Source organism: Rhinoraja longicauda, chromosome 7 (assembly GCF_053455715.1).
Source record: "Rhinoraja longicauda isolate Sanriku21f chromosome 7, sRhiLon1.1, whole genome shotgun sequence".
NCBI lineage: Eukaryota > Metazoa > Chordata > Chondrichthyes > Rajiformes > Arhynchobatidae > Rhinoraja > Rhinoraja longicauda.
The window spans coordinates 36330624-36343744 of record NC_135959.1 but is presented as its reverse complement, the minus strand read 5'-3'; the positions used below and the strand labels follow the sequence as shown (position 1 = coordinate 36343744).

General features: G+C 40.0%; 1 protein-coding gene and 1 long non-coding RNA gene across 4 annotated transcripts in view; one reads left to right on the top strand and one right to left on the bottom strand.

Moving 5' to 3' along the window:
* Window positions 1-312: 312 nt before the first annotated feature.
* On the bottom strand, window positions 313-8082 carry slitrk5 (SLIT and NTRK like family member 5). Of its 3 annotated transcripts, none has more exons than XM_078402326.1 (2): window positions 7230-8082; window positions 313-5356 (listed from the first exon to the last, which is right to left on the bottom strand). In XM_078402326.1, exon 2 carries the CDS (start codon window positions 5303-5305, stop codon window positions 2699-2701), a length of 2607 nt encoding a protein of 868 aa, XP_078258452.1. In that variant the 5' UTR covers window positions 5306-5356; window positions 7230-8082; the 3' UTR covers window positions 313-2698. The 3 variants fall into 3 exon arrangements, with proteins under 3 accessions (XP_078258452.1, XP_078258454.1, XP_078258453.1); XM_078402328.1 differs by lacking the exon at window positions 7230-8082 and adding an exon at window positions 6596-6803; XM_078402327.1 differs by lacking the exon at window positions 7230-8082 and adding an exon at window positions 6600-6803.
* The window catches only part of LOC144595172 (uncharacterized), a 93082-nt gene continuing 86639 nt past the window's right edge, over window positions 6679-13121 (top strand). Inside the window, exons 1-2 of the long non-coding RNA XR_013547463.1 lie at window positions 6679-8326; window positions 11150-11310. This is a non-coding gene — a long non-coding RNA (uncharacterized LOC144595172). The remainder of the gene's footprint in view (window positions 8327-11149; window positions 11311-13121) is intronic.

Genomic DNA, 13121 nt, shown 5'->3' with positions numbered 1-13121 from the left:
TAAATAATAACATGTCTTATGAATGTAAAATAGAAATGACAATGCATGCAACCTGGCATTCAAAGCATTCTTTCTGCTGCTAAGAAATTGCCTGTAAAGCTGCAGCAAACAAGGAATTCACTGTTCCATTTCATACCTGGTGCATACACCAAATAAGTACTCTGACTGTTGTATGCTGGTTCAATAATTCAGATGCTCCATCCTATCTGAGTTATGTAAATAGGTTTCCCAGAAATAATTTTAATGTGCAAGGTAATTCTACGGTTATGTTCAAGTAAATAAAAAAAGAACATTCAAAACTCTTCCTCCTTTAACAAACATACATTATGATTTATTAATCTTAACAATATCTCTGGTGAGGATGCGATAAATATGTTGTGTTTTATTGCACCAAAGTTAATAAAACCAACCAAGAAAATAGAATAAATACTGTGATTTTTTTATATTTGAGATACAATTAGTGCCTCAATAAAATGTGTTAATATTTTCAGGAAAGAGAAACGTCTGAATTTCCATCATATGCTGCTGTATTTCACGTGGGCCGAGCAAAGAGAATGCATCTGTTAATTTGCAACAAAATTATTATTTCTAAGGAACTTCTGCCTACATTTTATTCTTCAAATGTGCAGTAAAAAAATATAAATCATAATGAGTAACAATAAATTTCTATTATCCTGACATTTAATTCCCGCAAGCATAGGCCTGGATCCTTAAGCTTAGCCATGATAGTTAATTATCTATAAAAAGCAAGTGTGAGAAAGGTTTACTGAATCATTAAGATAATTTAATCAGAGACATGTAATATGCATGACATTAAAAAAAAATCAGATGTCATTTTAATGAAATAACTTTCACAATTCCAATACCATTGGTGGCTGTGATTTGTCATAGACTTAAATTTTGTTTTCATAAGAAACTTCCATGAGAAACAATTTTAAATGTATCTGACAGATTTCAATGAGTATTTCATCTGCTTATGTTTTCTGGCTGAAATACTTGAGGTATATCTGCTTTTAGCCAAATCTCTCAGGAAAGTATTTTAAATAAATAAATGTAAACTATACCAAAATGAAAAACCTGTTTTACTGCAGTTCATGAAGATACTCTGTACCATCTCGTGAATTAAATGAATTCAGTATCAATTCTCACACATATATGTGGGAAAATTGTGGTGAACTGTGAAACAACATTTCAATACCGCAGCAGTGTTATGAAAATCAAGATTTTCAATCAATTCAAACAAATATGGAGTGGAATATTGTGGAATGCCTAACTATTTGAATCCCATATGAATGCAAGCTGATGACTTTTAAAGAGTAAGACCAATTGATATTGAAAATTACTGAATAAATACTGACCAGCTAATGGCATGTATTTGTAGAGACCTCTACTGGGGATGTTAATGCAAACTGTTCAAACAGTATTCCAGGTCTCATATTGACTGCATCTTTTACTAAAATTGCTTGATCAATGCACCATTCTGCTGACCCATAATTCATATTCTGGTTGCAGAATACCAGAAATCTTGATAAAAATCTGGTTCATTGAAAAACTGCAACTCCATGATAACAAATGGTTAAAATGAATAATGGTAAACCCTGTTAAAATGCCGCTCTCTGACAAATGTTTTTAATTGTATTTTTGTTTTATTTGGCTTTGTTTAATTAATAGCCACTTAAAACAATTTGCTATTTTTTAAAATTCAACTGCCTTTATAATTTCTATTTTGTTAAACTATATATTGTATGTAAAAAAAATGTCACACAAATAGCCAGTTTGAACACCTGCTGGTGTAATATAACTACCCCTTTCAGTTCTTTTTTTTCCTTTATGTGTACAGACAATACATACAGTTTTGTACAATCCATCATATAGCCCTGCGTGGCCCCAGTGCAGTCACTGATTTGTGCAACTCTGAGATGAATATTAAAGACACTGAGGTCTCTTTCTAATTTAAAAGTGCAGAATGCATACAAAGACATCCACTTAAAGTATAAGAGCTTCATAATAAAATTAGGGGTGTGCTAGTCCCTCGAAGGTTTGCTGGAAGGCCAATTTGATCCTAATTATAAAGACGGCTGAAGCTAGAACCAAACTGAAACTGTGCATTGTACATCATCTAAAACACACAGAGATCACTGCAACAGGTATATTATGTCCTGCAGCAAAGCTGCAATGTACTGATGGATTTCTGAACATCATGCACTATTTTTGATGTCATCTAGGAATAAGCAAAATGCTTTGGTTGGAGTTAACTCCTGGGATTTTTTTTTCTGTGATGAGAAGCAGTTCACCGGGTCCATTTTGTAACTAAAATGTTCAACTTGAATAAATCTGTTGTGAAGAAACAACAATCTTACCAGCACACTTAGATGTAATGCCACTTTAGTTAAAAACTGTACTGTTGGCCAAAAGATAATAAGACCGCAACGTCCCTTTAGAAGCAATAACACCCAAAACGATTACTTATGCCTACTGTCATCATAACACCAGGATAACCTTCAGTTGAATTCCCTTGATCCTAGCAAATTCAAATGTTTCAGTGGACATGTGTTTGTGCTGCACACCCCTTGTTTAAATATCAGTTCAAGGTGATAATCTGGTGCCAAGGCACTTTCACCTCAAACATTGATGCTAACCAGAGAAAAAAAAAACCCAGATAATTATAAATAAATACTGATATAAACAACTCTCTGACTCAGAACTGACTGCACGTGGTCTGTTTTTCGAGAACTTCGAGGTAGTCTGGCTCAACAAGAAACTTTGCCTTGAGTTCCAGATAGTCATTTCTAATTTGCTCAGCATATAAATTACTGGGTGCCCCATACAGCACCGTCTCCCTCATCCTTTCTGGATGTAAATATTGATGTCCAACTTCATAGTTTGGTGAGTAATTATAGTTTGGTGGGCTCCCATATTTATAGTCAACACTGTTCCCACTGGGCGACACCTTCTCGGTCTCTAAAATCCCACGGTAGAAATGATCTACATCTTGCACTGTGGAGATTTCTTCATGAGGCTCTATGACGCTGATGCTGTATGTGGGGCTACTCAGCTGGTTCTCCCTCTCCTCCTCTGGGTGGTTTCTGTAGGCGACCTTCAGCTCGTGTAAATCCCTGTAGTCGTCCACTGAATTGCCTTCCCTGGATCTGTAGATGGGGTTCTTGCACATGTGGCCCAGAGGCTGGGGGATGTACTCGTACACCTGACTGACTGGATCCTTGGCTTTGGGGGCCGCCCGGTGGCTGTAAACACTGTACTGTAGGTTGAAGGAGCTCACGTCCGAGTTGTTGGTGCTGGCCCGATCGCTCTGGGCCTTTTTCCGACGTTTCATCACCACCACGAAGAGCCCAGCGGCAACGAACACGGATGTGATGAAAACCAAAAGCAAGCTCAGGATGAGGACGGAGAGCGGCACCGAGCCGGTGTCTGAGATGTACTGAAACGGGGTGGCCGCGGTGGTGGGTATTTCCGTGGACTGGGTAACCGAAGGACTGGGAGTCGACACCACTACATTTGAGTACTCGGGGCAGATTACATCGGATTTAATCGTTCGCAGGTCTTTTCCTGAGAACCCTTTGGGCGATTCACAGATCACGTCGTTTATAAGCGTCCCAGTGTTGAACTTTTCCAGCCAAAGCTTCATGCCCACTATATCACACGTACAATCCCAGGGGTTTTCGTACAGCTCGATCTGTATTAAGGATTTAAGTTGCTCGAGGACTCCAACCACAGGCAGGGAGGTGAAACGGTTGCTCCGCAAACTGAGCCTGGTCAAATTCAAACCAAGAAAGATATCCCCGGGAAAAACCCTCAGCAGGTTGTTATTTATAAAGAGCAGCTGCAAACTGGGCACCGGCCGAAAGGTGCCGTGCACTATCTCTTTGATGGCATTGTACTCTAGGTAGAGATACTGCAAGCTTCGCAGCCCGTAAAATAGCTCTGAAGTCAGTCTTTCGATGTAATTACCATTGAGATAAAGTCGGCGCAAATGTGTCAGGTTCATAAAAGCACGGTCCTGAACCACGGTTATTTTATTGTTACCAAGGTGCAATAAATCTAATCCGGGCGTGTCAAAGAAATCGGAGCGTCGCACGGTCAGGATGTAATTCCCAGTGAGGTACATCTTTTTGGGATTATAGGGCTTTGGCTCCAGCTCCGATATTCTTTCGATTTTTCTTTCCTGGCAATTAACGTTGAGACCGAGGTCGGAGATCTGCATGTTGCACGTACATTGGCGAGGGCACACTAAAGGCACAGGAGGCTTGGTCTGATAGGCGAAAATTGGACCATAGTTGTATCCTTCTTTTAAGGAGGGGCCCTTGGAGGTGTCGCGCACACGTGGTACTTTGGGGAGGCGAGTGCCTTTAGGGGCCTTGGCTGGGAACTTGGATACAGGAGAAGTAATGAAGGGGGTCGCCGGCGCTGGAGTGGTGTAGAAATAACCGCGTGTGGTCAAAGGGGGCACGGGTTTCCAATCCGAGTCCATGTTCAATCTCCTGGGACACAGCTCCTGCTTGGCGACCTCGTCCAGGTCCCTGCCGTGGAGCCGAAAAGGCGTCTCACAAACAACCTCCCCGACCAAGGCAGTGTAAGATATGCTCTCCAGCCAAGCCTTGAGGGCTATGAGATCGCAGGTGCAGTTCCAGGGGTTTTCCTCCAGCTGCAGCTCCACCACCCTGTCCATGTGCTCCAGAAGCCCCGCGTAGGGCAACATCTTGAGCCTGTTCCCCCGCAGGTCAAGGTGGGTGAGAGGGACGTGTTTGAAGATGTTGCTGGGCAAGGCGCTGAGGAGATTGTCGTTCAGTATCAGGACTTGCAGCATGTGTAGTTTACTGAGGGAACCGCCTTCGATCGAGCTGATGTAGTTATAATCTAGCTGGAGATATTCCAAATTTTCCAGTCCAGAAAAAGTATCATCTCGTATCCCTTCCAATTTATTGTTATTGAGGTGCAGCCTCCGAGTCGCCCGCAGCCCTCTGAAAGCGCCCGCTTCGATGTCCTGTATCTCGTTGCCACCCAGATGCAGTATAGCAACCCCAGTGAAATTAATAAACTCGTTCGAGTACAGTCGATGGAGCAGATTCCCGGTGAGAAAGAGATGGTAGACAGAAAACCGCGGCGGACTGATCTGCAGCAGGCTGATGATCTCGCTGTTCTCACAACCCACGACCAGCACTTCGTCTTTCTCTTCGCAGGAGCAGAGATTTTCACAAATCTCTCCGTAGCTTTCGATGGTTTCAGCCCAAGATAGGACGAAGGATGCAAAAGCGATGGTCTGCGTTATCCAGGCATACATTTTCATGGTCCGAGCGCGGATCCGTGTTCAGTCAAGTGCTCTGTTACAGTTTATTACCTTCAGAAGATAAGAAAGAGTGTAAATACTTTCCATTGCAAGCGATCGACTAACGTCACCAAAATAACTGCCCTCCCCCCCCCCCTCCCCTTCCAACACCCCCGCCTCCAACACACACAAACATACACCCCCCGCCACCATCACCACTTTCAAGGGAGTGGGCTATTTTCTGAGGACAGATTCGTTTGGTGAAATTGCCATCAGCTTCTCGACTGATCGCTGCAATGACGTCGAGGTCATCAAAAGTTAAAATGACATCCCCGGTATAATTTCAGGAATCTGATCGCTCCTCAGTTCCAGGCCAGTTCCTTCAGTGGCGACAGTTCAATGCACTCATTCAATGCATTGGGCGAGGAGATGTATTCGGTGGACAAGGAATGATTGGAGTCTCTGTTAGTTGTGATAGGAAGTTGCATTTTGTGTTAGCGTCGCTTATCACACATTGCGTTAACATCACTCCACCATCAACATGTCTTTGACTAGATTTCATAAATATGTCTTCAGTTAAACGTTTTTTTGCAACAATAAAGCCCGTTAGGTTGGTAAGTAGAATACTTCTAAGTTTTTTATTAATAGAAAATCGTGACCTTTCGTAAAAGAACCCTTGACTAAAAATAGCTCTCACCAAACATATGCACATTTGCAAATAATTCCAAATAAGATGTTCATTTGCTTTCACATAAATCACTGTACAACGTAGCCCACGCTTCCAGTAAAACGCAGCTGAATGCTTTCAGAAGCAATTGCGGTTCATATTCTTCACAGAAGATGACAAAGTAATGATGAGCGTGATTTTATTATTTTTTTCTCCCTCGCTCTCATTCGAACTGAATACTGATTTCTTCCCCCAACCGAGTTACCCCATCCCTCCAAACAGTGGCGGGTTTGAAGAACAGCTCGGCACATTCAGCCATATCTGACGTCGCGTTTCCATGCGAAATTTCGCAAAAGCAGCCTCGTGAAAGTACAGTAGTTAGATCGGAAAATTTGCCACGGCTAAAGCCTATCGCCAACGTTACAACGCAGGAACTGCTGGTTATAATCGGTGAGAACTGTCGCAGACCTATCATCCCTCAGGGTAAAAGGCACACAAGTTGATTAAGGGCAAGCCAATAATCTCCGACAGCGATTTAATACCCAAATTTCATCTAGCTGAAACAAATCCGATTTCCTGCCGCTATTTTTTTCATTCAACCACTGCATCGCACAGGCTTTGCAAAAAGACATGTAAATTTCTACCTACTGATGCTGAAAATCACTTCGTTTCGAGCATGGTTGCTTTTTGCTAGTCTCAATCTTTTGCAACCTCAAGGATACGAATGCACAAGGTTGCAGCACAGCATTTAAACAAAGCGCAATTAAACATTTAGGCATTTGAACACGATTATTAGGAACCCCCCATCCCATTATGGACGAATGAGAACCGTGCTCTTTTCCCCTTTATCAACAGCGTCTCCCATCGTTTCCCTCGATGCTGTGTGCATGGGCAAATGTTACTTCGTCCACCCACGCACCTCCCACCCCGATCACCCCACCTCCCCAAATAAAAGAAAGTTCACGATTTTATCAAATCTATCAGCATAGAATGCAAAGATGGAAAACGTTAAACTTCAGGATTAGCACAATACGTACAAGGAATCAGTGGTATTCAAGGAATGCCCGACAACGCGTCTCTCCGGATCACAGCTATCTGTGTTTCATGTTTTAATGCCGGAAGATTTGTTTCTTTTCATTATTTTGCTTATGGCCAACACTTTCCATCCGCTACGTCTAGCATCAAGAAATAGAATCGCAAATAAGAACCTTTCTTACTTCTAGAACCGAGAGGGAACGCTCGCCAAATCCAGTTACAATGAAATTAGAATTTACTTACCCGGCTCGGCTCCTGCGAGATCATAATATTACAGGAGGTGGTGCGTTTCCGGCCAGGATCCGAGTTAAACTGTTGGATGTGTGATTAGGAATGCTTAAAGTGGTTCTTCTGCCTCTCGGTCTGTTGTGTGCTGCCGTTGCGAGGTTTTCACAGACTGCTTCAGATTATCAACGCGACGGCGAGCCGATGTGAGACTTCGCTCACTTCACTTACAGCAACTTTACCCTGCGATTACCATGGCTAACAGAAAAATAAAAATCACCAGCCCAACACACCGCCTTCTTGTCCTTCATTTCGGCGCTAACAAAAAAAAAAAAATCTCATCCTTCCATGATGACAGCGCTTCCTTTAATCGCGATCTGTAAAATATGGCAGTGGCGATCTCATCCACTGGCTGTGCCTTAAAGTGGAAAGTCGGGTGATGAAGCTGTGAAGTGTACTTGACTAGAGAAATCCACGGTCGTATTAATGTGGGCTTAAATCAACCCTCGGGGAATGCGGAAGGATGTCGCTCGAACTCCTTATCATGTTGCCTTACTTTTCCATTTTCCAGAGCCATTGAAAGCCTATCGCCGCTGTCAACAGTACGAATCCTCGCTGTAATTTGAGGGACAAAATATATTAAATTTGCAATGGAAGATGCATGTTGCGCAAATAATAGCTGGGAAATAAATCTTAAAGCCAGAATCTTCCACTAGTTTTGAAAAGCACTCTTCCTTCATTCGGTTTTGTACGACGATGTGTGTTGTTTTACATTCCACCTAGGCTGATCCAGTCCATATTTTTAAGGGGGTAATAAATCAGCGCTAACAAACCATTTGCAGGAGCGTCAGTATTTAGTTGTTTGTCATTCCAGCCATTTCCCAAATAACAGGCAACAACCAGCAAAAAAAAGAAGCTGTTCGGCTGAGGATAGCATTGTAATGGCCAATAGATGGCAGTGCAGGGTGACACAAATAGATACTGACACAGAAAATTCCCTCTGTTTGACTTTGTCGATATCGTGGCAAGAAGAACCTACATTGTGTGGAAACAGTTGATTTCGGAAGACCTGGTGGTATTCGCTCTGGCTCCTATTTCCCACTGGACGACCACAGGTGTGATATTTCATTATGTACCAGTCATTGTAATTGGCCGTGAGGTTGCCGAAATTGTACTTTAAATCACTATATTAATAATCACCTAACAACCCCTCGCACAAACAATATCTCACAACCAGCAAATATTTTTAATTTTTTTTAAAGAGATACCACTGCAATGGCAGAACAGAAGAATGTTTGTGATTCTTGCTCTGTTGGCAATATTCCTAGTTCAGAATCAGAAAGTTTTGGGTTCAAGTCATTCCAAAGGCTTAAAGTCTATCTCACTGATATTTCAGTACTGAGAGGGTGCTACAATATTTGACTTCTGACACATGCAATGTTAAACCAACCACCATCTGCACTCTCACGTAGCTGTACAAGATACAGTTGAACTATTAGGACAAATCTGTAGACAAACCCCCCCCACCCAAAAAAAACCCCGCAGATGGTGGAAATCTGAAATAAAAACACAAATTTCTGATGGTACTCAGTAGGTAAGGTAGCATTTATGGTGAGTCTAACTGAGTTAATACTTGAAGCTGATGGCCTTGCATGAGAACTCATAAAGATCTCTTAACTAAAACATTAACTGTGTTGCTGTCTCGACTGATGCTGCCTGACCTGCTGAGTTACTATTTGGGCTTTGGGCAACATGTAATGCTTCAAAGAATACACTCATTATGCCAAGCCAATCTTTAACCTGAATCACTTCCAGCGAAAAAGAAATCTGCTCATTATTATGTAAGAACCATTATTGTATTCCAATACTACTTTGGCTCTAAAGGTCTTTACAAAAGACATGCTGATCCCATGAAATACAACATATAAATGTAAGTCTTAGTTGGCACTTGCCGGTGTTATTGAGGTCGTATTATCGTTGCTGTAAATTACATCAGGACTATTTATTCTTCAGTGTTAAGATATGCACAACATTCCCAGTTTACCACGATTATCTCACATCTCTGCTGAAACTAACATTATTAAATTTCATAGATTGTTTTAAAATCTGTTTGTGCTAAGGACATAATGGCAGTGAGGTTTCTGATGCTTCAGGTTCCCCACTAGCAGGGAGTTCACGATATGGAAATCCAGCTGTGTTATTGTTTAGATGGAGATTTTAACTGAATGATAAAGGACGTCTTCTTTCGTGTCCATCATTCAAATGTTGCATCACTGTCATCGTCCATCCTGAAAAGGGCGCAAGCTTCTGGCGACAACAGTGGGAGCCTCACTTGTACAGTAGACTGCATGCAGTGGTTTAATTTTCAGAGAAAAAACATATATTATAGCCTGTTTGTATAACACATTTTCTCCAAAAAAATGCAGGTCTTTAAATTACTGCTGTTTTAACTTTTCATATGGCTTGTCTTACATTGAGATCTTTGGCCTACCTTTGCCTTCAAACATCAAAATGTTTTGTTCTGCTGTAACCCTCAGTCTCTGAGTTATTTTGAGATTTTGGCCTTGGCAGCCTTAGCTTTTAAACTAGAGTCTGCAGTAACCTTAACAGTCCATTAAAGCCTTTTCTCTCCCATGTGGCTGAAGTACACATGACCTAATCTTTTCTTAGCTTTATGTGTTCCTGTTTATCTGATATCAGAGCTCTTGCAAAAATCAAAACTTTATGTCTCACCAAAGCTTTGGCATTTCTATTCTTAACCAATACCTCAAGCTCAATTTTAGGAAAATTGATCCAGATATAAATAATTATAACTTTATTCAACCACACATGGCACCTTTAGCATATCAATGCCTGTACCAGATTGGGGAATTACATTTGATATTGTTAGGTTTTGGATCTCAGGGCGGCAAGATGAACACTCAACAAAGTAAGGGCAAAGAAATAGGAATCTAAAACAAAAATATACTAGGAAAATTGTAATGGGCCAAATTAGGACTCATTACCAAGGTTTTAAATTAACTTACAATAATTGTAAACAATGTTTGAAAACAGCAGAAGGAATATAATATTTGCTTTAAACATATATGCCTACCATTAAGTTTTTAGGATGGCCTTAACATTTCAATAATATATCGGCAACTAAATTAGATAAGTTGGAGACAGAATCAAAGACAGTTACAAATGCTTCTTTCTCATATTAAATGAATTGATAGTTAAAGGAGTGCTTATTTAATACTTGGGCCTCAAAATGTTTGTACAAGACATATAGCTACTACATTTTCTTCAGAGGAACATCTAAGCACCTGCATAGCTATCTTTTTTCTATAAAAAATGATTTTCCTTTATAGTTGAGGCAAGGAGGGTGTTTCCTAAAGTAGATCCACTTACTGTACACGTCAAGTGATTTTAATTCAGAATGTCTGTTGCTGCATTTATTAGTGACCTATGATCATTTGGAAATAGACCAGGATAAGTATATGGAAAAGTAATTATTCCTAGTTAGTTACAGGAGTTTCAGTGCAATTTATTTAAATAAAAATGTAAATGCGGTGTACTTTTTAACATTAACCATTCACTTGTGTGTATGTGTTCTAATGCCTTTTACTGCTCTGTAATTTAGAAAATTGTTTATTTGAAGGTTTTTGTTGCTGTGCAGTAACAAGAGAGAAATACCCCTGTGCATTAGAATGCTTATTTAATGGGTAATGTACAGACTTAAATTAATACACAATAGTAGTAAAATAGATTGTAAATATACGGTTGAGTCATAAGTTCTCTAGACTCTGAGAGCATTAAATGATATACTTTTTAAACTTTATTTGCATTATAAGTGCAAGCATAGAGAGCCATTTCAGTTTACAAAAAAGGAAACCTTTTTGTGGAGGCAGAGGGCATCAGTGCATTACCAAATGAATGTTTTGGATCTGTCTTCACAGGAGAATAGATTGATGGTGATGGTCTTCAATTTGTGGCCAAGTGAAAAGTGACAGTGCTCATTGCTAACCACGAAGAAACCTGCTGACAACGATCTAGCAATCTTTTCAGTATGAGCTTCATCTTTTCTGATACTGCGGACTGTCAGGATCCTTGGAATCCGGTAATGGTAAAATATCATTGATCTGCCTAATCAGTCAATCCTAGTGAAGAAGTTGCATAGATAGCAAAATAGGATGGAAAGAATGCACTATTTTCCCAAATATTTGAAACATTTAAAGAGTATGAAATTAAGATTGAGACATATACAAATAGGTTTGAGTTAGAATATGAAATACAAATAAAATGTTTGAAAAATAAAAATAATATTACTTCAAAATTCATTTTACTTTGAATTATTTATTAAAGAGTTGTATTCCAGTTACATAAAATAATCTCTTCAAATTTTACCATGCAGTAATTATGAGTCATCATGCTTTCATTTCATGCTCAAAGGCATAATTATGGCTAATTATGGCTAACCTCATATCTCATGTTGGAAGACATAATGACCTAGGAATTTATTAGGGCTCAGGGCAGCCTGCTAAAAGGTCTCTGCACAGCACACCAAAGATTGTTTTGGTCTTGGGCCTGCAGTGGGAAAGGTCAAAAACACCCAAGTATGTAATTAAAATCTTTTCACTCCTAATGGCCTGGGCATTTATTCATATTAGTGAAGTGTGTTAAATGTTATTTAGGTTGTATGCGACTGGTACTAACTGATAGTTTTTATTATGTGCAAGACATGCTTCAGGAACATCCTGGATTGGAAAGTGGTTTGAGACATAGTGTGGGAGCCAGGCTTTTAGTCCACAGTTGTGGTTGCGGTGAGGGTTCACATTACTAACCTGTTCAAGGTTTGTAACTTGGGTAAGGGGCAAAATTTCTCAAAGGATAGAAAGTAAGGAAGAAAATATATTTGAGTAGGATTTTCATCCCTGAGCTGATATTTGCTCAGGGAACAAATCAATTCATTCTGAGAGTATCCAACCACAGTTTTGGCACTGAACAATGTGATCTAATTTCCTGGAAATAGTCTAATTGAGTATGATCCAGGAAATTCCATAACTCCATATGTGTTTGACATGGAATTCATGTCATTGACACAAGCATCATTAATATCAAGAAATTCTTGGTTATTATTCGAGAAGCACAATTTACCAGGAAATTGTTGCAATACTTCTACTTTGGAAATACTAAATTTTCATAAAGCACCATAAAATAGTAGCAATGTTATATATTTATTTTAAATCAGCAGATTCTGAGACCAAATTGAAATGGGAATAGTTTGGAAATATGAACCATCCAGTCCACTGTTCAATGTACAACACCTCACACTTATCTGAATTAAATTCCATTTGCCACTGCTTAACCTACTTAACCAGCTGATCAAGATCTTGCTGTAATTCTTGATAACTATCTTCCTTGTCTACAATACTGCCTAATTTATTATCATCTGAAAAATTGCTATCATGCCTTGTATATTACCAATAATTGATAAAGATGACAAACAGCCAGGGCCTAGTCCCGATCCCTGATGCACAGAACCAGTTACAGGCCTCCAGTCTCAAAAACAACTTTACACCACCACCTTCTGCTTCCTACCATGAAGCCAATTATGTATCCAGTCAGCTGGTCTTCCCTGGATCCCAAGGAGAGCCTGGCTGCAGAAAGAGCATGGCCTATTATGCAGGACTGAATCACACACAGGGATTGTGATATTTCGAAGTTGAATCTACAGCCGTGAGAAAGTCACAGAATTTCTTTTTGTCACACAATGATAAACAAATGCAAATTTTGCTGCCATCTGAATGGTAACATTTGATGCAGTGTTGTGATGGAAGTAGCAGTCATGTTATTGGATCATATTTCTTCACAAAATGCTGGAGTAACTCAGCAGGTCAGGCAGCATCTCAGGAGAGAAGGAATGGGTGA